The sequence below is a fragment of the Mustela putorius genome, unplaced genomic scaffold, assembly GCF_011764305.1.
Source record: "Mustela putorius furo isolate JIRA1106 unplaced genomic scaffold, ASM1176430v1.1 tig00003987_pilon_pilon_pilon, whole genome shotgun sequence".
NCBI classification, from domain to species: domain Eukaryota; kingdom Metazoa; phylum Chordata; class Mammalia; order Carnivora; family Mustelidae; genus Mustela; species Mustela putorius.
The window spans coordinates 8,422,728-8,448,258 of NW_025422126.1; the positions used below are offsets into that span (position 1 = coordinate 8,422,728).

The 25,531-nt window shown below is 39.4% G+C and overlaps 1 protein-coding gene and 1 long non-coding RNA gene across 3 annotated transcripts in view; one reads left to right on the top strand and one right to left on the bottom strand.

Annotated features, from left to right (window-relative positions):
• Positions 1 to 8,899, top strand: part of LOC101678188 — a 25,810-nt gene extending 16,911 nt beyond the window's left edge. The window contains exons 4-5 of the long non-coding RNA XR_200267.3: positions 58 to 194; positions 7,173 to 8,899. This is a non-coding gene — a long non-coding RNA (uncharacterized LOC101678188). The remainder of the gene's footprint in view (positions 1 to 57; positions 195 to 7,172) is intronic.
• Positions 1 to 25,511, bottom strand: part of ALG8 (ALG8 alpha-1,3-glucosyltransferase) — a 27,311-nt gene extending 1,800 nt beyond the window's left edge. Inside the window, exons 1-12 of one of the 2 annotated variants that reach the window (XM_045071319.1) lie at positions 25,344 to 25,511; positions 21,668 to 21,746; positions 15,057 to 15,250; positions 13,132 to 13,241; positions 12,001 to 12,068; positions 8,905 to 9,031; positions 8,333 to 8,436; positions 7,407 to 7,527; positions 5,015 to 5,154; positions 3,422 to 3,561; positions 2,019 to 2,116; positions 1,606 to 1,678 (exon numbers count right to left, since the gene is read on the bottom strand). In XM_045071319.1, coding sequence (XP_044927254.1) covers positions 1,606 to 1,678; positions 2,019 to 2,116; positions 3,422 to 3,561; positions 5,015 to 5,154; positions 7,407 to 7,527; positions 8,333 to 8,436; positions 8,905 to 9,031; positions 12,001 to 12,068; positions 13,132 to 13,241; positions 15,057 to 15,250; positions 21,668 to 21,746; positions 25,344 to 25,438 — 1,349 coding nt within the window. In that variant the 5' untranslated portion in view covers positions 25,439 to 25,511. The other variant, XM_045071320.1, reaches the window with a different exon arrangement.
• Between the last annotated feature and the right edge of the window lie 20 nt (positions 25,512 to 25,531).

Consider the following 25,531-nt stretch of genomic DNA (forward strand, 5'->3'; position numbering starts at 1 on the left):
TTAAATTTCACATTTAGAAAAAATTGATAATGATATTGCACTGCATTATCTCAACAGTCCAAATGCAGCCAATCACCAGCCACCTACACCATCACCTGGCGGAAGCGGCTGAGGGAATCAGCTGTGCACCTGGAAGAGGAAAGGCAGATTCTGGGATACTGGAGTCAGAATATGCTCAACAGTATAAATGGATGGTTTGTAAAATATTTTTGTTTTGATACAATCACATAGAATTTGTTATTTAACCATTTTTAAGTATATACTTTAGTACCATTAAGTAGACTGACCAACGGTGCTACCATAACCACTAGCCACTTTCAAATTATTGTCACCCCAACAGAATTTCTGGAAACATTAAGCAATAATCACTGTCTGTTCCTCCTCCCCCACCCCTACTCTATAGCCTCTAATTTACTTTTTGTCTCTGGGAATTTGCCTATTCTAAAGATTTTATTTATTTGTCAGAGAGAGAGTGAGTGAGAGCAAGCACAGGCAGACAGAGTCAGAGGGAGAAGCAGGCTCCCTGCGGAGCAAGGAGTCCGATGTGGGACTCGATCCCATGACGCTGGGATGATGACCTGAGCTGAAGGCAGCTGCTTAACCAACTGAGCCACCCAGGCGTCCCGAATTTGCCTATTCTAGATAGTTCATACAATCTCTGTCTGCTCCTGTGAATAATGCTGCAATGAACATTGGTATACAAATTTCTGTGTCCCTATTTCCAGTTCTTTTGGGTAGTACCTAAGAGTCCAGTTGCTGGGTCATATGGTTATAACTGGGTTTTAATGTAATTATATATGAGGTTCATGGACACAATCAGATATGAATCATAGGGAAGCTTTAAAAAATTATACAGGGGCGCCTGGGAGGCTCAGTTGGTTAAGTCTTGGTTTCAGCTCAGGTCATGATCTCAGGGTTGTAAGATTGAGCCCATGTCAGGCTCTGCACTCAGTAGGGAGTCTGCTTGAGATTCTCTCCCTCTCCTTCTGCCCCTCTTCCTGCTCATGAACACTCTCTTTCAAATAATAAATTAAATCTTAAAAAAAAAAAAAATACACACCAGGCTCACCCATTCCCCCACCCCCCTCCCGAAAGAAGGCACGGATTGCATGGAGCACTTGGTGTCATAAGCAAACAATGACTCATGGAACACTACACCAAAAACTAATGATGTACTATATGGTGATTAACATAACGTAATAAAAAAAATTATACAGATAATGTTATATTAAGTTTAAAAGAATTCTATCCATAATTCTATAACAAGAATTTTTACATGTATTTTAGCTTTATGTATCTATATTTACGTGGTTTTACTCATAATGCATATTTTACATTCCAATTTTTAGTTTTCCTATAAGGTTTTAATTTCAGCTAGATAGTCCCTCCTCAAATATACCTTAAAATAAAGACATGAACTATGTTGTCATGTCAGAGTGATAGGATTATGGGTAATTTCTCCTTAAAAAAAATTGGCCAATTTTTTGTAATGCTGTTCTATTATTTTTACAACTTAAAAAATATTTTTAAAAGGCTTCGCTGACCATTTAAGAGGAAACATTTCACAAGAGCAAACATAATTTTAAATGTACTTTTTTGGATTACCTGAATAGAGTCTTCAGCGAGGAAATACTATAGATGGTAAATAGTAACATGAGTAAGATTTTAATGGGAAGTTCTGTTAAAAGAATAAAGAAAAAATACAGATGATAATTTAGTTGAGAAGAAAATGATTTGTGATACATAAGGCAATATAATAAGCACACAGACACAGCTATATAGTGCTAGCTAAGGTTTTTGAGTTTAATTGTGCATTTTTGTGATATCTAAAGATATTGAGGATTAGGGACAAATTAGAGGTTTTATTTAAGACAATGGATGAGCTCACTCCTTCCAAGAGATTTTAAAGTTGTTTAACTCAGATAGTATTGATCTTCAGGCCCTGATGAAAAGGGTGTGGATATCAAATCTCTAAATCTCTCTCTCTAAAAAAGAAAAAAAAAAACAAAGCTGTTTACCTGGTGCAGTGAAGAGCAGAGGGAAGAGGGAATAATGTCCTGTTGTGCTCAGAATCAGAAAAATTGAAGCATCTCCTGCTTTTCCCACAGACAGAAGGCTAAAAATAAAAATTCTTACAATAATTTCTTAAAACAACTGAAACTTGGGCACTTACAGATAGCCTGAATAAACTAAGAACAAGTTGCATCTATCATTATTTCTAGAACTGACTTAAGCATAAGATAACACACTGATCTTTGCTATAGGTCCAATTCAATTGAGAATACTAATGTAGTGGGAAAATTTATGAAGAATGTACCATAGTGAACTGGGGCGTATTCATAAAGAGTCTTGCTTCCCTGAGTAATTGCCTTCTCCAGGGAAAGGGATGTTGTGGGATTGGGAGCTGCCTAGTGGTGATAGCCAGGGAAAGAGGACTTAGGAGTTTCTAACCCTATAGCTCTTCTGTGGGGTGGTGCCCTGTGCCTGATGGTGCTTAGTATGAATTCTGACCAAAGACATTAGCAGTTTTGCCCTATTTCTTAATTTGGAAACTCCACATTGGTGAATGAATCCAGACAAGCCATGTACTGATGTGACAAATTTGCTTAAGGTTCCTTCAGAGTTTAAATGATTTCTTACAGGATTTGAGAGAAATCTCAAGAAAAACAGGCTAATTATATTACCATCTATCTATCAGGTTTTAGTTTTATACAAAATGGACACTATTGCATTGAATTTTTTTTTTTTTAAAGCATGGTACAGTGAAAAGATTACAGGAATCGGCATTATAACATCAGGTTTAAGTCCTAACTGTGCTACTTGCTAGCTATGTGGCTTTAGGTAAGTCACTTAAACTTTCTGGGCTCCAGTTTCTGTAGATGTTAAGACAGAATGATATCCATTTACCCTAATTACCTTACAGGTTGTTGTGAGGCTCAAAAGAAAAAAATACAAAAAAGCCCCCACAAAATACCCCCTTCAAAAAGCACCCCAAGAAAAGTTCTGCAAAATGCGAAGTGCTATACAAACGTTAGATTTCATTCCATAATAGCCTCGATACTGACTTTGACTAACACTTACCAAGAAACTATGGAACCTTATTTTCACAGATGTGATGACACCAAAGCTCATGCTTTTCTATACTATGCTGCCGTTCAATATCCAGATTTAACAGCCCAGTATCCTGGTTCTTAATCACTATAGTACCTCTTAAAAAAATGCAGAAACGGTACGTGCAATTTCACAGGTACAGGGATCCCAAGTTAAGCATCCCTGTCCTGTCCTAGTATAAATCTGCTCCTGTACATCTTTGCCTTTGCCTATCCCACAGGACATGTCAAAAACGGACAGATCAAACAGAAAACAATAGGGTCATTGGGAAATCTGCCAGAAATGCCAGCTGACTGAATTATGTGCTTACCTCATTGGGAGAACTGCAAGGAGTATGGCTTTTTCGTGGACGTGCCACCCAAAGAGGAAGGAGCTTAAGGCACAAAGAATTAGACATCGGAGAAAGCCTCTAGGCCCTTGAGGTTTAAACCAAAGACAGAAAACAGAGGGCTAGAAACAATAGGCAAAGATAAAACTTCAATATAATTCAAAATAGGCTTTACAGAAAGTCTTCAGACGAATACAATTTATATAATCTCTGAAAAACTGTAGATCTTAGGTTATTTATTCTCCATTAAACTGGGATAATTCATTACTTTGTGAAAACTACAACAAAAGTTATAAAAAAAACTACTCAGAAAAAAGGCTTTTGGAAATACATATTGAAATCATTAAAGTAATTCTGTTCATCAGAATTAATAAAATAAAATTAAGTTCTAGGATATCCAGTAAACCCCTTATTACATCTTCAGAATTAGTTAATTAGTAGCCACTGAACCTATTAGGTCAAACTACAAAAGTTCATAAACATTTTGGGGCTAATAATAAATTAGATTTTGCCATATTAATAAACGCATCCTTAGTTCCGTGGGCTAGAGTGTAATTTATAACAAAACTATGGGGGCGGCTGGGTGGCTCAGTCGGTTAAGTGTCTGCATTCAGCTCAAGTCATGATCACAGGGTCCTGGGGCAGAGCCTTGCACTGAGCTCCTCGCTTGGCAGGAAGCCTGCTTCTCCCCTTCCCCTCTGCCTGCCACTCCCCATCCTTGTGCGAGTGTTCTCCCATTCTCTCTCTGTGTGTCAAATGGGTACATAAAATCTTTAAAAAAAAAAAAAACTTAAACAAGAAAACTATGGCATTCCACATGCAGCTTATGAGGCTGAGGTTTTAAAAAAAGCTTTTACCTTAGAACATAGGAACAAGCAGGCCAGCAAAGCTTAATTACCAACCAGTACTGCCATTTAATTAACTGGGGTCAGGTGTCTTGCTGGGTTTGATTATTTAGAAACCAAAATTAAAGCTGAGTGTAATTATAGGTAGGATTGAGTTATTTATACTGAATGCCACCGAAATTATATCATGAAATTGAGAGCATTGTGATTGCTAAGCTATCATGAAAACATCTATGAAGGAAGCCTCTAATAGCATCTGGCTCACGTTAGATTCAATTGTCTGACACTCAAACAGCTATTTTGACTCTCTTAACTTACGGTTATCATCAAGACAAAAATATCCCTACAGTCCAGCCAACTTCCGATTTTTGACTAGTTAATCACAATGAAAGCAACACCAGAAACCCAAGGTCCCCACTACACACATTTCCCTCTTTATGCACAGTGCAGTCCTCGCCCCCCTTCTCCCTGGGCTTTTTTCCTCATCTGAGTGTGGACAGATGACCTGACAGCCATAGTGAGGGATCTTTCTCACAGAGGTTTTACTGGTAATCTTTCCTTAAGGTGTTCTGTTACTCTAAGAATTGAAATGAAATGCCTCAATCTGCAACAGCATCACAGCCATGGTATCTGTCCTACAGCTGGAAAAACCTGGAAGCTGAAATTAACCAGCCACACAACAGAAAAGCACAGAAAACTCAAGAAATGAGTACTGTGAGTGAATTCTTACCAGTATGGCCATCAGAGTGCAGATGAGGGTGGCCAAGGGAGTCACTGAAGGAAGGACTGTGTGTTGGAATTGCTGAACCAAACCACTTGTCATTGAGGCCTTTGGAATTTTGTTGGGATCAAGAAGTTTCAATTTCAAACCTAAGGAATACGTAGATACTTTATTTTTATCAATAGCGTACAATATTTCACTAGCCAACTCCTTGGAAAAAAACTACTAAATCTTATTGCTACTTCAAGGTCAAGATATTTTAATTCAGTTCTGTACTATTCTACCTAAAATGGCTCTGGTTTTGCAATGACACAATGCAAAGCAGCTGTGTGTATTAGAATAGGGAATTTGTGCAGCTTAAAGGACCTTTGCTGGCAGGCAGCATGACTAGCAACCTGCTTTCACCTCTAAAATGAGCAGGCTTTTAAAATGCAGGTCTGACCATGTCACACGCCAGCTTGGAATCCTTCAAAATCCATATTCCCAAGCATGGCAGAGAATGTCTTCCCTGACCTAGCTCCTTCCTACCTCTCCAGCTTCATCTCTGCTTCATTAAATGTGGCATGGCCACAACCAACTGACATAGGATTCTCCACACTTGTCCCTTTTGCTTAGAATGGTCTACTCAAATTAGCAAAGTTAACTCCTAATTCACTCCCTCATCTGAGAAAGCTTTTAAATAAAAAAGTAGAGCTGATTTTCCTGTGGCTAGAGATACACATGTGGACCTTCTACACATTTCTAAATGGTGTTGACCCCAGTGCAGTGTATCTGGTTATGTGCTCATTTCCTCCACTGTATTGGGTTTCATAAAGGCAGAAATAATGATTAATCTATTTCTATCCCCAGCACACAGGGGTTCAAGGAATACTTGTTAAACGGAATAAGTCTGAGGATGATGATGCAAACCCCATCCCAAACAAGCTAATAGGACAGACAGTCTGAGCACCTGCATGGCCCTATCTAATGCCACTGAAAATCACTGAAACGTGGAAATGTGTAGACTACTAAAATATTTTGTATTCATTAATGTCTTTCCTTTTCCCTTCAGTCTGATGATTCTCCTTAAAGCTAGTAACTATCTCCCTGCCACTGACTTTCCAGGTTAAGACATCTTTGAGGAAACAGATAAAAAAGATAATGTACAGCACAGTTTCCTGACTCAGACAAGGAAAGTGACCCTTGAATCTCATACTGTGCTGGTTGTTTAAGGTTTCTGAAATATAAAATGTTAAGAAATTCTTGTAAGGATCCAGGTAATCAAGGCTGGATTCACAGTGGGTGAGGGATAATCCCATATTATGATTTCCTACAAGTATGTACCAAAAAACAGTAATGGCAGCTATCGTGTGCAGAGTTTTGCAGCCGTTATTTTCAGGCCCCTGAGGCACAGAGAGATGTGTAACTTGTCCAAAGTCACATAAGTGATAAGTTGTAGAATTAAATCCAGGTCTATTTGGCTCCAAAGCCCCCTACTATGAACAACGCAGCATTTCCTTATTATTGTATGTTTCTTACAACATGGTGCATGCAGACAGTTACTTCTATTATCCCATTGGCTTGAACAATGCCACACAGCCAGTAATTTATACCGGTGGGCTTCCACACAACTCATCAGACTAGAGGAGGGGTTGACAAAGTCTAGCCTAAGGGTCAAATCTCCAGCGTGTGACTTACTTTTGTACCAGCCCCGAAGCTATGAAGTTTTTATATTTTCCAAGGTTGTAAAACAAAAAAACAAAAACACTTTATGTGGTCTGCAAAGCCTAAACTATTTACTATCTGGCCCATTAGAGACAAAGTTTGCTGACCTTTCTCTTGATCATACCATTTCCCTATATAGCTAGGCTATATTCACAAACTACTGTAGATTATTCCAGAATGAATTATTTTCAGCAGAACCATCTCAAGATTAAATCGTTTGTTTTGTTTTTATCACAATCCAAACTTAAAAGGCTAGCTTAGGTTTCTCATTTCTTCTCATCTCGGCATGGCTATCATTTTCCTTACTGGTTTAATACCCAGAGTCACAACTTACACATTCTTCTTTCCTTCTGCACATGTTAAATTTAAAAGTGGGATTAACTGCTGAATAACATCTTACTTAAGGCAAAAATTACCTTTAAAAAATGTCTACCTTTAAAAATGTCTTTATTTTTTTCCCAAGGAAAGGATCAACAAGGTCATGGCCACAACAGCTTTTGTAAGGAGCATAGTCTGTCTACTACCCTGAAGCCTTAGTCCTTGAGTTCCTGCTCCCTGTTCATTCTGAAACCTGGAACGCACAGCTACAGAACAAACACTTCAGACATATTCCAAACACAAAGCAGTGTTTTTCATTTCTCAGTGTGACCTGTCCTTTCCAAATTCATTGTCTATGTAACAAGGCTTGCTACTGTACCGATGATGGAGAGCACTTTGTCCAAAGCATTGTACAAAGCCCAGAAGTTTGGAGCCCAATATGCATGGCAGAGGCCCCTCTTGAAAGGGAAGAGTCGGGACAAGACTTGAGGCAGCTGGTTCTGTAGAAAAAAGATTCAACAGTGACCAATCTTTTCCGACTCAAAAAGAGAACTAGGAACTATGTGACATGGTGAGTGGAAAGTTACGTCTGAGTTCCAGTCTTTGTTCCTTCAAGTAGTTATGTGATCCTGAGCAATTGTCAGAACCTCCTCTTATCTAACCTAATCTGTTGATGGGGGACAAGATATTCTGAATACTAATCCACTGCTGTTATGAGAGAAGCCTCATAAGGGAAGAATTTATGAGGTGCAGAAGAGGACAGCATGCAACTTATCCAAATCTACTGACAAGAGGGTGACGCCAAGGAAGATTTTAGAAAGGATGCGATGCTTTTCAGTTTTATCAGGAATTAAAATTAATTAGTGGAATTCAGGGTATGGGAAGAAGGGAGCAATTTAAAAAAATATCTGTTGAACATGTTTAATATTCTAGGCACTTTGAATGTTTGCTGTCAGGGAACATAAAACACCATGAGTACTGATTTGGGGGTTACAAATACATTATAGCAAGTAGGGAAATGAGCAAATGCGGTAATCTGTGAATGATGATTATCGATTCTGAGTGTCTGTGTCTATGTGGAAGACATATACTTCAACATATAAATATATACATGCATATCTGATTATGAACAAAAATGTTGGAAAGAATACCATCCTATCTTTGGGGAGTCATAGCGGAGAAGAGTAAGAAAAAAGTAGTTTTGTTTATTTTATACATTCTTGGTTTTATTATTTTTTCTAAACAACAAAGCAGCAACAACAAAACACATACTACTCTATTAAAAAAAAAAAAAAAAAGACTTACCAAGGCTAGGAAAGGACCCAATGAAAGAGCAGAAACTAGGAAAACAATCAGTCCCAGGGAAATAAGACGGACAAAGCTGAAACTGTTCCACCGGACAGACCCATCTACAGAAAAGCAACAATACCATTACTAGGAGCATGGACCACCATAACTTAAGAATATGCTAAAACTAGGAGTATCCCCTGATAGTATACCAATCTTTACGAAGTGGCAAGAGCACAGAAAAGTCAGAATGGGTAAAGGGTTTGTAGGATCAGTTAATTGAGAGGTATCTCAAGCATGCCTGGGTGGCTCAATTGATTAAGTGTCTGCCTCCGGCTTAGGTGGTGATTCTGGGGTCCTCGGATCCAGCCTGGCATTGGGCTCCCTGCTCAGAGGGGAGTCTGCCTCTCCCTCTCCCTCTGACACTCTCCCTACTTGTGCTCTCCTGCTCTGTTAAATAAATAAATGTTTTTAAAAAACCCCACAACAGTCACAAGGTATCTGTTGTGCCTCATAAAACCCTCATGAAGCAAATTACCAAGCTAATAAAAAAATAAAATAAAGGTTTTGCTATCATCACTGAAACTTGCCTGGTTTATTTGCAGTGAAACAGTAAGACCGCAGCAGGTATATACCATAAGCTGGTGCTACGTAGAGGTAGATGTGCTTGAAGTGTAGAAGAACAGCAAAGAGAAATGCTCCTTCCATATGCCTTTTCTAGGATATTTAAAAGGGAAATATCACTTTAAAATTCAGGGTAAACTAAATGTAGTAATATAGTATCCTGGTTGGATCCTGAAACAGAAAAAGAACATTAGTAGAAAAACTGGTGAAATCTGTACCAATGTACCAATGTTGGACTTTTAGCCTTTTATTTTAAAGTTTTAATTTTAATTCAGTTAACATGCAGTGTTATATTAGTTTCAGGTGTACAATATGGTTAAGTGTCTGCCCTCTGCTCAGGTCATGATCCCAGAGTGCTGGGATCGAGCCCTGCTTCAGGTACCCTGCTTAGTGGGAAGCCCGCTTCTCCCTCTCCCACTCCCCCTGCTTGTGTTCCCTCTCTGCTCTCTCTGTCTGGCCAATAAATAAAATCTTTAAAAAACCCATAAAACAACAGAAAAACCCAACAACCATAAGAGATAATCACAGGATACAAACTGAGGATGACTGGAGGGGAGGGTGTTGGAAGGATGGGTTAACTGGGTGATGCACATTAAGGAGGGCACGTGATGTAATGAGCACTGGGTATCATACAAGACTGATGAACCATAGGCCTGTACTTCTGAAACCAACAATATATTATATGTTAATTGACTGAATTTAAATTTTAAAAATGTTTAAAATTTAAAAAATGTGTAAGTCACAGTAATAAAAGATAGAGAATATTCTCTGAAATATAGAGAATATAGCCAGTGGTGGTGTAATAACGTATGGTGACAGATTGGAGCTGCGGTGGTCTTCTTGTGGTAAGAATTCCCTAAGGTACAGAGTTGCTGAATCACTATGCTGTACACCTGAAACTAATGTAACACTGTCAACTATGTCTCAATAAAAATATAATAATTTAGGGGCACATGGGTGGCTCAGTGGGTTAAAGCCTCTGCTTTTGGCTCAGGTCATGATCCCAGGGTCCTGGGATCGAGCCCTGCATCGGGCTCTCTGCTCAGCAGCCTGCTTCTCTTCCTCTCTCTCTGCCTGCCTCTCTGCCTACTTGTGATCTCTGTCTGTCAAATAAATAAATAAAATCTTTAATTTAAAGATCCATTAAAAATATAAGATATAACAACAAAAAATACACATTTTAAAATATATATTCTGAACTACCTAATGAACAAAATACTGCGTCTGGGATGTGTTTCAAAATAATCCTGCGTATGTGTGCAGATCACCCTACTATTTTCCCTACTTTTGTATATGATTTAAATTTGCTATAATAAAAAGTTTTTAAAATTCAGGCAAATATTCTACATGCAATACAAGGTGAAAACAGGCAAGTGATCCCAGTTAGTTTCTATACTGAGCCAGTTCGTTACTGCAAGTATTCATTCAATACTAAGCTTGATGCTGAGGTACAGGACACATCATGACAACACATTACAAATTCCCCTTATCTAAAGCCCTGAGCATTCAGTCCCCCCCTTACAGTTTTACAACAGATGGACTTGATTTCCAGAGAGAAGCTGGGAAGGAGAGTATGAAAGAAAACATACGATGTTATGTTACCAAAGCAGCATTTCAATCTGCTGTTACAGATCAGGTGATGTATTTAGTAATACAGTACTTGACCCTAACAAACTAAAGGTAGTCTGATTTAAAACAAATAAACAAAAAACCCCAGGTTGACTATAACTAAATAAATCTGCTTTCTACCTACCTCATAGGAATCTGGGGATCAAATGAGATAATGTTCCTGTGGTTCAGCAAGGAGACTGCAAAAGGGACCATATAAGGCCAGGTTCCTTCTCTCACTCTCTCATTGGATGTGGTCTAGAACAGATGAGTGAGGAATGATAAGGAAAGAGAATAGAGGGCTTTCGGATCTCTCATCATCCATTTTGTCAGTTATGTAAGATTCAGAGAAGGTCTAGCTGGTTCTATAGCTAAACTTTATTCCCTCAACAATCACTGAATGCCAATGATGTTTTCTACGTACTGTGTAGCTTTTTATGGTTAAAAGAAAAACGTATCCAGACATTAATAGTTGACAAAGAACTTTAAGACAGATTATCAAATTTGATCTTTCCAAAGTCCCCATGAGGTAGGAAGCCCCAATTTAAGTAGGCTCTGCATCTAGTGTGGAGCCCAATGTGGGGCTTGAATGCAACCCTGCGATCAAGACCTGATTTGAGATCAAGAGTCGGATGCTCAACCAACTGAGCCACCCAGGTGCCCCAGTAGGGAGCCCTGTTTTACAAATAACAATATAACAAGGGGGTACATTTCATTTTATGGATGCAAAATCTGAGGCTGAGGGGGTTAAATGACTTGCTTTGGGTTAATGGTTCCCAAACCTGACTGTGAATCAAAATTCCCTATTGAGTCAGAAACCCTGATGCCTAAGGATTCTGATTCAGAGTATGGAAGGATGGACCAGAAATCCAAACTTCTGATTTCTTCCTCTACAAAGGGGAGGGTCATAATTACAATAACTTCACAGAATAGCTGTGGGGTTTACTCAATAAGATATATATAATGTACCTAACCCAAAACGGCCCAAAGCATTTGTGTGAGCCCTGTCTGAGTCATACTGTTTATTAGGGTCAGTCAGGATTTCAACTCAAGTCTTCTGATTCCAAATCCCATACTTTATGTTACACGATGCTAGCCTACATCTAATGGTGAAGCCCCACCATCAGTGATCATATTGTAAAAACTGAAGATTTCATTCCTAGATAAATGATTCCAACCAAACATAGCACCTCAAGTTTATTTCAGGACTGCCACCCTCTAACAAGTTTTGAGAGTCTACGTGTAAGAGGAAGAAAGTTATCAAGAGAGGAGATGGGATTTGCGAAACACTCAATGAAAGTGTCTATAGCTTGGTAATGACAAGTGTCTATAACACTTGGCAATTCAGAACAACTGGTCATATAAGTCTGTCCATCACCCATTATACTGTTACCTTTATAAGCTCAAAGTCAGACCTAAGGAGCAAAAATCTCATCAGCCTATTTTGCCTTTACCTGAAATAATCGTGCAACGGAGAGTAGCATTAATCCAAATAAAAAACCATTGTACTGGAAATGAATATCTGAGCTTAGGTTAAGGAAAGATAACCGAGGATACCAAATTCAAATTGAACTGGGTCAGCAGACTGAGTATAAAAATGCAAATGCTTTCCTAATGGGCAAACTAAAACCAAAAATATTCCTCCCAGTTTGGACTTCTCATAAATGTGTTTCTCATAAACAGAGTCAAATCACAGACAAACTCTAATTAACATATATAGTGTCAAAGATTATATAGGGCATAAAGAAATTTACATTTAAGAAGAAAACCAGGAAACTGTCCAATGTTTTTTCTACCTTAAAGACCCAGCAGTGACAGGGGAAGCTTTTTGGCTTTGTTTTTTAGGATTAGGGATGAGAAAGTAAGGGCCTAAAAGCCACTGAAGGCTGCTAGCATGTGGCAGGCCCTTGGTTTGACTACCTATACTCAATCTTACACAGTAAGCCTCCCAATGAGCCCGTGAGGAAGATAAAGCTCAGAGCCATTAACGCACATATGGCCTAAAGCTACTGTGATGCCATAGCTAAGAGCTGAGTCCAGGTCAGACTTGAACCAAACTCTGGGTGTTTTCCTCACACGTGGCTACCTTTATGAAAATTATAAAACATCAGGCTTCTATCATTAAGATTTTAGTTTCATTCAAACCTTCTGGATTTAAGAACTTTGCCTGTTAATATGTGGTAAGCCAAAATGGCAGAAAAGCGTGTCTGTTCCCATATGTAACACTGAGGGAGGCCCTTTCCTAGAGAAGGAATAATGTTATTTAGAATAATGTGTTATAAAACTATTTAAGATAAACATAATCTAAAGACAGTCAACAAATCCCAGTATGTTGCTTTACTTACTGGTGGTTTAACTGGTTCTTGAACATCATTAACTTTTCAGAGACAAAGTGCTCTAATAATCAGAATCTGGTAGAATTGTAGAACCCACAGAAACCATAGTTTGGGGAACCCAACGACCCATCCCACATCCATTTACAAGAGCAGCTCATATTTCAGAATCATCACTGCAGAAATAATTAATCTTATACTTAGTATATATCAGAATAAGTAACGGAATAGCACAGAAAATGTCAAGGATACGGTCCACAATTAGCAACCCGAAGTTCCACAGCAGTAACACTGATAGGATAAACTTTGGCTTCTCTGTAAGTTCTTTACCTGCTTTTTTCCCATCAATGCATTTACAACACCTACATTGAAACAGCAGGAAGGAAGCAGAAACACCTTTCATCTTCATTAGAACATCACAATACTATTACAAAGTACACTATGATACACTCAGATACATTTTACTAGCTGTTCCTGATAAACTGTCCATGCTGTTCTTGACGGCTTAAAAAGGTGACAGCAAAAAGCAAAGACCTCAGGGCCAGTTCCATGTCTTTCTCAGCTATACTGATTGGAAACAAAGTCTTCATTTAATAAAAAGAAAAATTAAAAACAGCCACTATAAACCCAAAAGGATTTTGAAAACTGAGAGGGCATACACTATTTCAGTCCTTGAGTAAAAAATTCAGATCATACCTAAGACTAATATAACAATGTAACATTGTGTGTCAACTGTACTAAAAAAAATGCAGACCAGGATGATTTAGCACTCTAAATATGTATATTTATATAATAAATATTAAATATTTTTATATTTATAATATCTTGTATATATACAGCAGTCAAAAATAGTGCCATTAACTTATAGTTCCTGACTGTCCAAATAATTTTAAAAACAATTTATTAAAAATGTGTATCATTTAAAGAACAAGATCTATTATTGACAATAGCAGATGACAAAAATTATGATACTGTTTTTACTTTATAAAATTATATTCAGACACAGAAGAGAGGCTGAAATAACAGGCACCAAAATGCCAACAGTGATAGCTGTAAGTGGAGAAGTATGGGTCATTTTTATGTTATGTATACGTGTACATTTCTGTTTTTCAAAACTGACTCAGATATATAATCCTATACAAAGATTTTTTAAAATGTATTTTCATTTGAATATTGGCAAATCCTAAAAACAGAATTCTAAGCCAAAACAAAAAACAAAAAACCCCCAAACCACAAAAAGACAGACAATAAAGATGTAATTAAAGAGGGGTTAACAAAAGGTGACCTGCTTTTCCTCCATGGAGTCTGTTTCCTCATCAACAGAGAGAGCAACCTTATAGGGTAATTGAAAAAATTAAGTAAATTACTACCTATACTTGGTGCCTGGTTCTAGGAAATGGTACATGGATCTCAACAACTTATATTTTACTTAAAGGCTCCCTCTACACTGTAGATGGAAATTAATTCTACTCCTCCTCTTTCTGCCTATATATACACTTTCCCTGGAAGCTTGAATTCAAAGGTTTTGAGTTTAAAGGACTACACCACAAATTGAATTCCCTTTCAACTCTTGCTAGGTGATAAACAGACTGAAAAGTTAAGGTGTCAAACAGGAAATCCTCCATGATAATGATCAGGGATTATTCCCAAGGGACTCTTTCCTGAATGGGGCAAGGGTTCAGGGCTTCACAAAGAGAAATGATCCATTTGTGACAAGGTTCACTGAAGGGACACGGTTAGTGTGGTCAGTACAATGCATGTGTGTACACGAGTGTGTGTGTGTGCGCTACATGTATGTGTGTGTATCCTAAACAACAGGGTAGGTCACAGAAGCCTCTGGGGGCATTTGGAAAGGAAAGGAAAGCATACGGAACCATTCTAGGTAGGAGAAATGGTTTTGGAACTTTACTTGGGACTACTTTTCACAATGTTCACAATCTCCTGTTCCGCATCTGCCTTGTAACCCCACCTCATCTCACATTTCCTTCCAGAAGACTCAGCTAGACTGTTTACTGTGATTACTCACTGCTTAGCTTAATACACAAATAGTTTGGGACTGTTCAAGCATTCGCTATTATATGAACTTCATTTCCCCCAAATGAGGAACTAGTTAATACTACTTAATACTATATCGTGTTCTCAACACCTTTCACACAAAATGACATTCTCAGACTTACTCGTGGATGGCATACACAAAGAGTACATCTGTAAAGATGACAGAAAATCTCTGGAAAAGTAAGGTCCTTGAGCTGGAGTAATTCAGATTATGGACATTCAGCATCTCTTGATCAAAATACTTGGCAACATGTGACAGGGCATACTCAAACCATGCAAAAAAAGGCGGGTAATCCAAGGTCCACTCTGAAGTTGCCTGTGGTGAAAATCGAAGAGACAACTGAATAAATGAAGTATGTGTAAAGACTGAAAATCTCGTTCTCTAGTCTTTAAGAAAGATATGAAATAAAATCGCATTTAAAAATATGACCTGGGCGCCTGGGTGGCTCAGTGGGTTAAGCCGCTGCCTTCGGCTCAGGTCATGATCTCAGGGTCCTGGGATCGAGTCCCGCATCGGGCTCTCTGCTCAGCAGGGAGCCTGCTTCCCTTCCTCTCTCTCTACCTGCCTCTCCATCTACTTGTGATTTCTCTCTGTCAAATAAATAAATAAATAATCTTTTAAAAAAAAAATAAATAAAAATAAAAATATGACCTGCCGGGGTACCTGGGTGGTTCAGTGGTTAAAGCCTCTGCCTTCGGCTAGGGTCATGATCCCAGGATCCTGGGATCGAGCCCCGCATTGGGCTCTCTGCTCAGCAGGGAGCCTGCCTCCTCCTCCTCCTCTCTCTCTGACTGCCTCTCTGCCTACTTGTGGTCTGTCTGTCAAATAAATAAAAATAAATAAATAAAATAAAATAAAATATGAGCTGCCTGGCTCAGCTGGAAGAGTGTGTGACTCTTGATTTTGGGGTTGTGAGTTTGAGCTGCACGTGTGATGCAGAGATTACTAAAAAAAATAAACTTTAAAAAATGACCTAAATTAATAGAATAATTCCTATGTAAGACTGAGAAGAAACCAAACCTGCTTCCTAAGTTTTGTTTTTTTTTTTAAAAGATTTTATTTATTTATTTGACAGAGAAAGAGAGAAAGAGCACAAGCAGGCAGAGTGGCTGGGAGAGGGAGTGGGAGAAGCAAGTTTCCCACTGGGCAAGGAGCCCAACGCAGGACTTGATCCCAGGACCCTGAGATCATGCCCTGAGCAGATAACCATGCCCTGAGCAGTTAACCAACTGAGCCACCCAGGCATCCCAGCTTCCTAAGTTATTTTATATGGTCTTCAATTTCCTTAAGTAGAACCAACTATATTTGAAAGGAAATTATGAAATTTGCAAGAATAAACTTGGATGTGATATGATGCTACTCATCTAAATATAAAAAGGGAGCTATGGCATAACAAATGATTCACTAGCTTGGGTTCAGGTTCTGTCTCAGACTTATTTTCCCTATTTGTAAAATAGGTATTACAAGGGCTAAGTGACATAATACATACGAAATACAGTTAAAGGGGGCGCCTGGGTGGCTCAGTGGGTTAAGCCGCTGCCTTCGGCTCAGGTCATGATCTCAGGGTCCTGGGATCGAGTCCCACATCGGGCTCTCTGCTCAGCAGGGAGCCTGCTTCCTCCTCTCTCTCTCTGCCTGCCTCTCCATCTACTTGTGATTTCTCTCTGTCAAATAAATAAATAAAATCTTTAAAAAAAAAAAAAAGAAATACAGTTAAAAAGCAAAATGCAACACAAATGCTATTTATCTTTTGTTCCAGTAGGTTATGAGATACTGAGGTTAAGACAGCAAATGCCATTCTTTGCCATTTCTGTATTCTGAATATTTAGTAAGTGCCTGATATATTAAGTATTAAATAATCATTAGTTAGTGGATGAGCAGTCACTAATGAGCAGATGAAAATGCACAGCATGTGAAATACAGAATATATGAAAATGAAGTATATAACTTCAGATACTACATTTTCTAGACTTCAAGTCTCAGTTTCTTCATCTGAACAGGGATGGTAGTATGTACCTCATGGGTTATAGCATTATGTTTTACATACACATATAAAATACTACTTATATAGCACTGAGCCAGATACAAGCTCAGTATCAATAAATATTATTTACTATCAGTTTAAAAATTATTACTATCATCATAGGATGTCCCTAAAACTAAACCTGGACCTTGCACCTCCAAGAGCTCAGACCGTAATCATCTCCCTCCTCTGCACTTGTTGCTCTTTTCAATGGGAAATTCCTCTCCTTCTGGAATTGTACTGAATTGCACTAACTGGGTACCCACAGAGACTACTGTTTAGAGTTGTTCTGTGGTATAAAGTGAGGTGAGAGAGACTCACCTCTGAGTTTTATTTATTTTAGTAGTTTATTTATTTCTTTAAATAAAGCTCTTTGTCTGTGGTAAGGATAAATGATAACTTTGGGTCCATATAAGAAGTAGCCTAACTACTCCCCGTGCAGGTATAAAAATGTAGAAGCCTCAGAAGAGGCAAACCCAGAGGCTCTCGGTGTAGGGCACTCAAGCTACGAACCTACCCATTAAGCTCTCACTCATGAGAAGTTCCTACCCTAATCCCAAGTTTCTAATGTGAACTGTAAATGAGATGAGCTATTAAACTGTAAAAAGAAAAATTAGAAAATTCTATCGTTTAATCTCATTCTTTTTAGTGCCTATTTTTTACAGTGTATTAATGAAGCAGTACTTTTATAACTTATAAACTCACATTGAATAGTAAATGCTCAAAAATGTTTTTTTGCTAGGATAAAGATACTTAAGAAACAAGTTTAGAAATTAATGCTGCAGGTAATTCTAAGAAGGTCCACATCAACTTGGACTTTATTAACATCAGCAGTGCCCAGCTATAGTTTCTATGTCAGAGTTCACTTTACATTAAAAGAGCCATTTACTCTGTAGGAACTGTAAAAGGTTCATTCCTACTTTATCTTATTGACAAGTTTATTACTTTAAATAAAATGAGGACCAGGAGGTGTTGAAAAAAATTGGGAAGGACATGTGCTGCCTGAAATATGGTCATTTTTCCAAAACAAAGTGTCCCTGTCCTCTCTTTACTATTCTCAATCCCACACCACTCAGAGGCTCTCTATATATTGTCCCTATTCCCCACACAAAGACTTTCTAAATCTAGCCCTGAAGATTCTCCTGACCTCAAGGATTTCTATCTGGGGCCATTTTCTTAAATAGCTTTTGGGAATTAAGTGAATCTATTAGCTATCATCTTCTCCCAAGTGAACAGTTCCATCACTTAACTAATACCTGGTGAAGATGGAACTCAAATCTGGATCTCCTGACTCCAAATCCACGAGTTCAGTATGCTACTACAACAGAGCTGTAGAGAGCAAGATGGAGTCACTCATGTTAAGCACTGACTCATGTAGAGCAGTGTGGTAAGCGGCCAAGGGCATTGCAACAAAGACCAGAAAACGTGAAGCCAGCACAGGCTGAGGACAGCCAGAACTGATAACCAGTAGAACCAGAAGACGCCTGCAAAGACCCAAAACTGATAAGACTCCTTTAAAAAGGGAGGGCTTTTGCAGCAAATTGTTACTCTCCAGACATTGAATGCGGTGAAAAAAAGGTCAGTGTCTGATGAGTCTGATGGTTTGCTACAAAAGTCCTCCCTTTTTAAAGGAGTCTTATCAGTCTTGGGTCTTTGCAGGCGTCTTCTGGTTCTACTGGTTATCAGTTCTGGCTGTCCTCAGCCTGTGTTGGCTCTTCACGATATGGTCTTAGCTGCAACGCCCTTGGCTGCTTACCACACTGCTGTACACGAGGGACTCGATCTTGCTCTCTCCAAGAGCTGTATCTTCAAATATAGAAACATCCAACCTCTTCATATGAAGATTCAAAACAACTGTGTTCATTCCATAAATATTTATTATGCGTCTTTTTGGTGTCTTTCCCAGTCAGTGGACCAATCAATTTAAGTTGAAGCCAGAGCAGAAAGGCAGGTTGGAAGTCACAGTTAAGCAGTCTGCTGCTCACATGTTCACTCTCCTTAGTATGGCAGAGACCCTTCCAGATCAGATCACATGTACCTCTCCAGCCTTATCTCCTACTGTGGGCTTCTTTTCACAGAGAATCAAGCCTTGCCCACAAATGAGTTTTGCTCCTGTTGGCTTTCATTGTTATTTTTGAGGAAAGCAGGAAGAATAAATAAGCATACCGTTACTAGAATATCTTTTTTTTTTTTTTTTTTGAGTAAGCTCTACGCGCCCAATGAGGGGCTTGAACTCACAACCCCGAGATCAAGAGTTGCACACTCTAGTGACCGGGCCAGCCAGGTGCCCCAAGAGTATCTTTTACGTAAGTCTCTTTTACCTAAAATAAACTGGTAAAGAAGACAGTTCTGGCCTCAATACAGTTTTAGGAGTCCTAAGATAACACATAGTGGTGAAAGTCATAGAAGTAAAGGAGAGAGAACATCCAGAAAGACTTACAGAATTAAAAGAATGAGGACCACGAAGAGAACCCTAGAGTACCTGCTTTTGAAAGGGTGAGGAAGAGTTAGCAAAAGAAACAAAGAGGGAAGGGGCTGCCTTTTCATTTATAGTCCAAGGGTCATTATATGAATAGGGCTAATTATTATTATTATTTTTTAAGATTTTATTTATTTATTTGACAGAGATCACAAGTAGGCAGAGAGGCAGGCGGGGTGGGGGGGGAGCAGGCTCCCTGCTGAGTAGAGAGCCCTGGGCTCAATCCCAGGACCTGAGATCATGACCTGAGCCGAAGGCAGCGGCTTAACCCACTGAGCCACCCAGGCGCCCCGGGCAAATTATTTTTTTAAAGATTTTATTTATTTATTTGATAGAGAGAGGGATCACAAGCAGGCAGAGAGGCAGGCAGAGAGAGAGGGGGAAGCAGGCTCTGGGCTGAGCAGAGAGCCCGACTCAGGGCTTGATCCCAGGAACCTGAGACCATGACCTGAGCCGAAGGTAGAGGCTTAACCCACTGAGCCACCCAGGTGCCCCCAATAGGGTTAATTGTTAATAACACTTGATGTTTACTGAGCTCTTCTGATCCAAGATTGTGCTAAGTATTATAAGCATTATATTTACTTCACTCTAACACTTATTATCATTAACAGGTAGGGATGTTGAGGCTTTGAGAGGTCAAGTGGTGTGCCCATGGTCACCCAGCATGGACAGTATGTGGCAGAGCTGCAAGTCACACAGAGCAGTCTGGAACCACAGCCCAAGCTCTTGACCACTATGTCACATAAAATGTCTTCTAATTGGCCTGCATACATAAAGCCTGAAATATTTCAAATATTTTTTTTTAAAGATTTTATTTATTTATCAGAGAGAGAAGGGGAAGAGAGCGAGCACAGGCAGACAGAATGGCAGGCAGAGGGAGAAGCAGGCTCCCCGCTGAACAAGGAGCCCGATGTGGGACTCGATCCCAGGATGCTGGGATCATGACCTGAGCCGAAGGCAGCTGCTTAACCAACTGAGCCACCCAGGCGTCCCTATTTCAAATATTTTGCTTTAAAGTAATACTTAAAGATCCTTAATATTCTTACCAAATACTTGTAGTGTTATTATGTGAGAAGGAACTTGATCTCTTAGGTCAATTGTTCTTAAGCTATTAAGGACTTTTCTGATCTGAACAAAAAAACCCCCAAAAAGCAATAACGAAGTCACAGAAAACTTTAGATTGTCTTAAAAAACATCTTCCTACAGGGACGCCTGGGATTGAGTCCCACATCGGGCTCCTTGCTCAGCAGGGAGCCTGCTTCTCTCTCTGCCTCTGCCTGCCATTCTGTGTGCCTGTGCTCGCTCTCTCCCCCCCCTCTCTCTCATAAATAAATAAAATCTTTAAATTAAAAAAACAAACAAACAAACATCTTCCTACAGCAGAGTGCTGTTTTTGATCAAGACACATCTGAAGTGAGGTCTGTTTTTCATGAAATATTACATGCAACTTAGTAATTCATACCAAAATAAAAATAAATAGTATTTCATTTATTTATTTATTTATTTTTAAAAGATTTTATTTGTTTATTTGACAGACAGAGATCACAAGTAGGCAGAGAGGCAGGCAGAGAGAGAGACAGAGAGAGAGAGAGAGGGAAGCAGGCTCCCTGCTGAGCAGAGAGCCCAATGTGGGGCTCGATCCCAGGACCCTGAGATTATGACCTGAGCCGAAGGCAGCGGCTTAACCCACTGAGCCACCCAGGCGCCCCAATAAATAGTATTTTAAATAAATAATAGAAGAGAATGCTTTGTATATTACCAGAAGCCTCCAAATTACATTTGATTATTCCTTTTCTCATAAATCACTAAATACTGGGGACAGCCAGGACCTTAGAAATAATTCATTCTAAATCCTTATGTGCCGGATGAGAAACTAAAGCTCAGAGAAATGAAATATATTTTCATATATATTTCATATATTTCACATATTTTCAGCCAGGTCCAGAATCCAATTTTCCTTCCTTCTCAATCCCAAATTCTTTTAAAAAGGGATGGCAAATATTATAATTCCCAATTTATAGTCTGGGAAACTAACTTTGAAGTAAAGGGATTCCCTAAGAGTGCCACAGGACAGGGCAGAGGAAAAAACACAATCTTTATGAAGATTAATTAGACCTGTAATCACACACACGCCTTTTTGAAAACTGTTTTAATATCAGTAATACTTATATAATACCACACATCATCATAAAAGATAAGCCACAAAAAAAAAGTGAAAATTAAAACTTACCTCATAATACCACTGTGATACAGGTAAACTATGAGTGATAGCAAGCCAGTTTCGGTGTACTTCAAAATCTGTGGAATGGCTAATCAAAACAATCAGATGAGTGAAATGAGATTTTTGTCACATTTATTAATTTCAAGTTTCCTTCCTTTTTTTTCTTTTCTTTTCTTTTTTTTTTTTTTTAACAGTAGGCTCCACACCTAGCCAACTTGGGGCTTAAACTCCCAACCCTGAAATCAAGACTCCAGCTGAGATCAAGACCTAGTTGCTCAACTGACTGAGCTACCCAAGCACCCCTCGATTTCACATTTCTAAAATTATGCTTTTATTTTTTTAATTTTTATTTATTTTTTAAAATATGTTTATTTATTTATTTGACAGAGATCACAAGTAGGCAGAGAAGCAGGCAGAGAGAGAGGAGGAAGCAGGCTCTCTGTGGAGCAGAGAGCCCGATGCAGGGCTCGATCCCAGGACCCTGGGATCATGACCCAAACCGAAGGCAGAGGCTTTAACCCACTGAGCCACCCACATGCCCCTAAAATTATGCTTTTAAATGAACCAACACTCCTATAGTGTCATAGCTTATGATCTTATAAAAACACAAACAGGCATTATATAATCCTGAAATAGCTCACTTATCTGAAGGCCAGACTTCCTTCTGGAAAAGCTGGGGAATCTATATGTAAGTGAAAAGAAAGGTTCTTGGAGTTATCTAAAGGGCTGACCGAAAGCCCATACTTTTTCATAAGGGAGGTCCTCTGGCTATTGTTCAAAAGTGACTTACTTTTGTTCACAAAGAATTCTAACAAAATTCATTATCTGGAAAATGTTTCACACACCAGCTAGATCTTCAAGGATAAGTAGGAGTTCATCAAACAGAGAAGGTGGGAAAAGGCCCCTGCCCTGCCTTTCCCATGTCTCCAAATTCCTCACTATATACAAATAGAGTCAAGCATCTCCCTTGCAAGGGAAGAAACATGTTCTCTTCTACCCTTCTAAATTCTGTAGCTGGCCTAAGAATGAAACTGACATAAGACAGAATAACAGGAGGAAAAAAGCCAATTTTAATAACACATATGAATGGAAGCTCCAAAAACAGATATAAGAAAGATAGGAGACTTAGAAGGCAGCCAAATGACTGAGGCTTATACATGACCCTGAGCTGAGGAAAGAGATGGGGGCCCTGGGCCTTCAAATGGTAGGAAGGCAATTCACTGGAAGCCAGAAGAGGATGTTTGGTGCCCGGCCAGCAGATGAGTCTGTCAGGTGAAAAAGTGATCTCTGGTAACAGCTCTCTTCCCAATACAGGCCCCTTTTCTTATGTAAATTTTCCTTACAAAAGAGTAACTCCTACTCTGCCACCAGAGCCTCTCCAGTGCCTGCCATTTCTCCAAATAATCAGCCCCAAATAATCCTGAAGCCAGAGACTTATTTTGGGGTGGCATATTCTGCACCCTTTCCCCCTCTTCAGAATAATTTTTTCCCATTTGTCCACTCTGTCCTGCCCCTCCACGTCTCGAATAGCTCCTGATACATGGATAGGCTCAAGACATTCTTGCTGAATTAACTCTCATCAAACTCAACCATAAGTTCTGCAGCAAAACTCGATGAACACTTCCCAGTGTTTTATACAACCTTTCCAGTGACAACTCTCCTGATTTTCCTAACCAACTGCTTCTATGTCTCTTTCATGGCTTTCCACTCTAACATGTATCAAGTAAATGCTCACGTTCCCCTAGGTTCAGTTCTTGATCCTCTTCTTATGCAATTTATTCTGTTCTGGACAATCCTATTCACACTTATTGTGTCCATTATCAACTGTATAATGATAACTCCCACATCACAATACAAGCTTGATCTCTTTCCTGAGTTCTAGAGATAGACACCCCCAAATTCCTACTGACAATGTCACCTTAATTCCATGGAATCTTCTAAATCACAATTCAAAATTGATTTCATGACTTGGGAATTCCATGTCTAAGCATACACAGTACTCAACAGAAATGCATTTACCTATGTTTACCAAAAGATATGTACTGGGCTTGTCTTCAGGCCTTCAACTACATGTCAATTCCTCAGAGACTTTCCCTGACACAATCTAAAATAAGTCCCCCTAGTTATTAGTCCTCTGATAGAATCCCATTCTTTTCCTTTGTAATGCTTTTAATACAAGTATAGTTATGTAATTACATATTTGCATTGATTTGTTTCTGGAACTATTATCCTACAAAACCACACCCTTTACGGGGTTAGTGATCATATCCATTTTGCCCTCCCCTGTAGTGTCTAGCCACAGTACCTGGTATTGAAAAAGCAGTTTACAAACATTTTGTTGACTACATTTACATTTATCCTGTAGCTTCCCTCTCACATGCCTGGGTTTTAACGATTTGAGAAGCAGAGAATTAACTACAACTACATACATCCTTAATCTTGGACTAACAACCCTGAAGTCGTATCTCTAGGCTTAAGTAACTAAAGCAAGTCACTAAAGCATGTAACTTTAAATGTACAGATTTACAGTTAAAAAAAATTCCCTTTCACTCTGATTTGAAAGAAATTTCTTACATTGTAGAAAGATTTCTCCAATTTGCTTTTACAATGGGAAGATGTTTCTTATTTACTTAACTCCTTCTTTTTCTAAGTCTCTGTAAGTCATTTTGCTAAACTTATACACACTTCATTGCTTCTGTAATTTCATATACCCAGTAGTATGAAGGTACACTCTATATATAAAGTTCTTCCTTCCATATCCAACAGGATATCACCAAGAACTTGAACCAAAGGATACCAGTAAGCCAAAACCTAAACTGGTACGGGGTAGGGAGACCTAGAGGGAAGGGAAAAAAAGGAATGAAGGGAAAAAAATCACTGCATAAGAGTTAGGGAAGAATGAATAGATGGTGGATGCAAATATTAATAACTACTGCATACCCAAAGTATACACATTACTTGGTGGTTGCTTCCTTACTGGTTTCCATGCTTTGTGAGACTTGCCCCTCCATTTTTCAAAGAGTCTAAACTTGTGTGATCTGGCTACTATCCACCTCATCCTGTGCCAGTCCCCTCCTCCCATAACGCTCTTCAGCCACAGTGGCCACTTTCTGTTCCCAGACTGCTCTGAGTTCTTTCCCACGACGGGGCCTTCACACTCACTCTCTCCTATGCCTGAACTGCTTTCTACATTGTTTCTTCTCTTTCGTCCTTCAAATTTTAACTTAAACAATACCTCCTGAAAGAGTAAAGCCTTGGCCCGTAGTCACTCTATTTCCTTCATAGATCCTATCACACACTGAAACTCTCGTTTTTGTTTATTTGCCCCCACGAATTCTATCGAGGGGCAAGAACAGGAAGTGTCTTTCTCACCACTGCACCCCCAAGACTTAGCGCTTAGCAGGCAGGCAACTGATAAATACTGTTAAATGAATGGTGGAGGTGGGTGTTCTTCATCTGCGCGCTAAGGAGGAGGGCCCAGGGCTTAGAAACACTTAAGACAGCGCCAAGCCTGAAACCAGCCATCCAGGGCTGTGATCAAGTTCTCAGGTCAAGTAACAATCAATCGGCGGAGGGGGAAGCAGAGCAGCGCCCATATGACTTCTAAGTTTCCTTTCCTCCTCCCACCCACGGGCATCCACGCTTCTTATTCCCGCCTTGACCAACCGCGGTGCGCGTCCCTTACTAGGTGGGGATGAGAAGGCATTTGAGGAGAGTCACCCCGAGCGCCAAAGCCGAAAACCAATTTCCACCACCAGTCGCAATCCCGACAGCAGCCATTACTGGAGCCCCGCGCGCTTTCAACCAACTGGATCCGCATCCGGGCTCCGGCGCATGCGGGGAAGGCCGTCGGACAGAGGGCGCCCGGGCCGC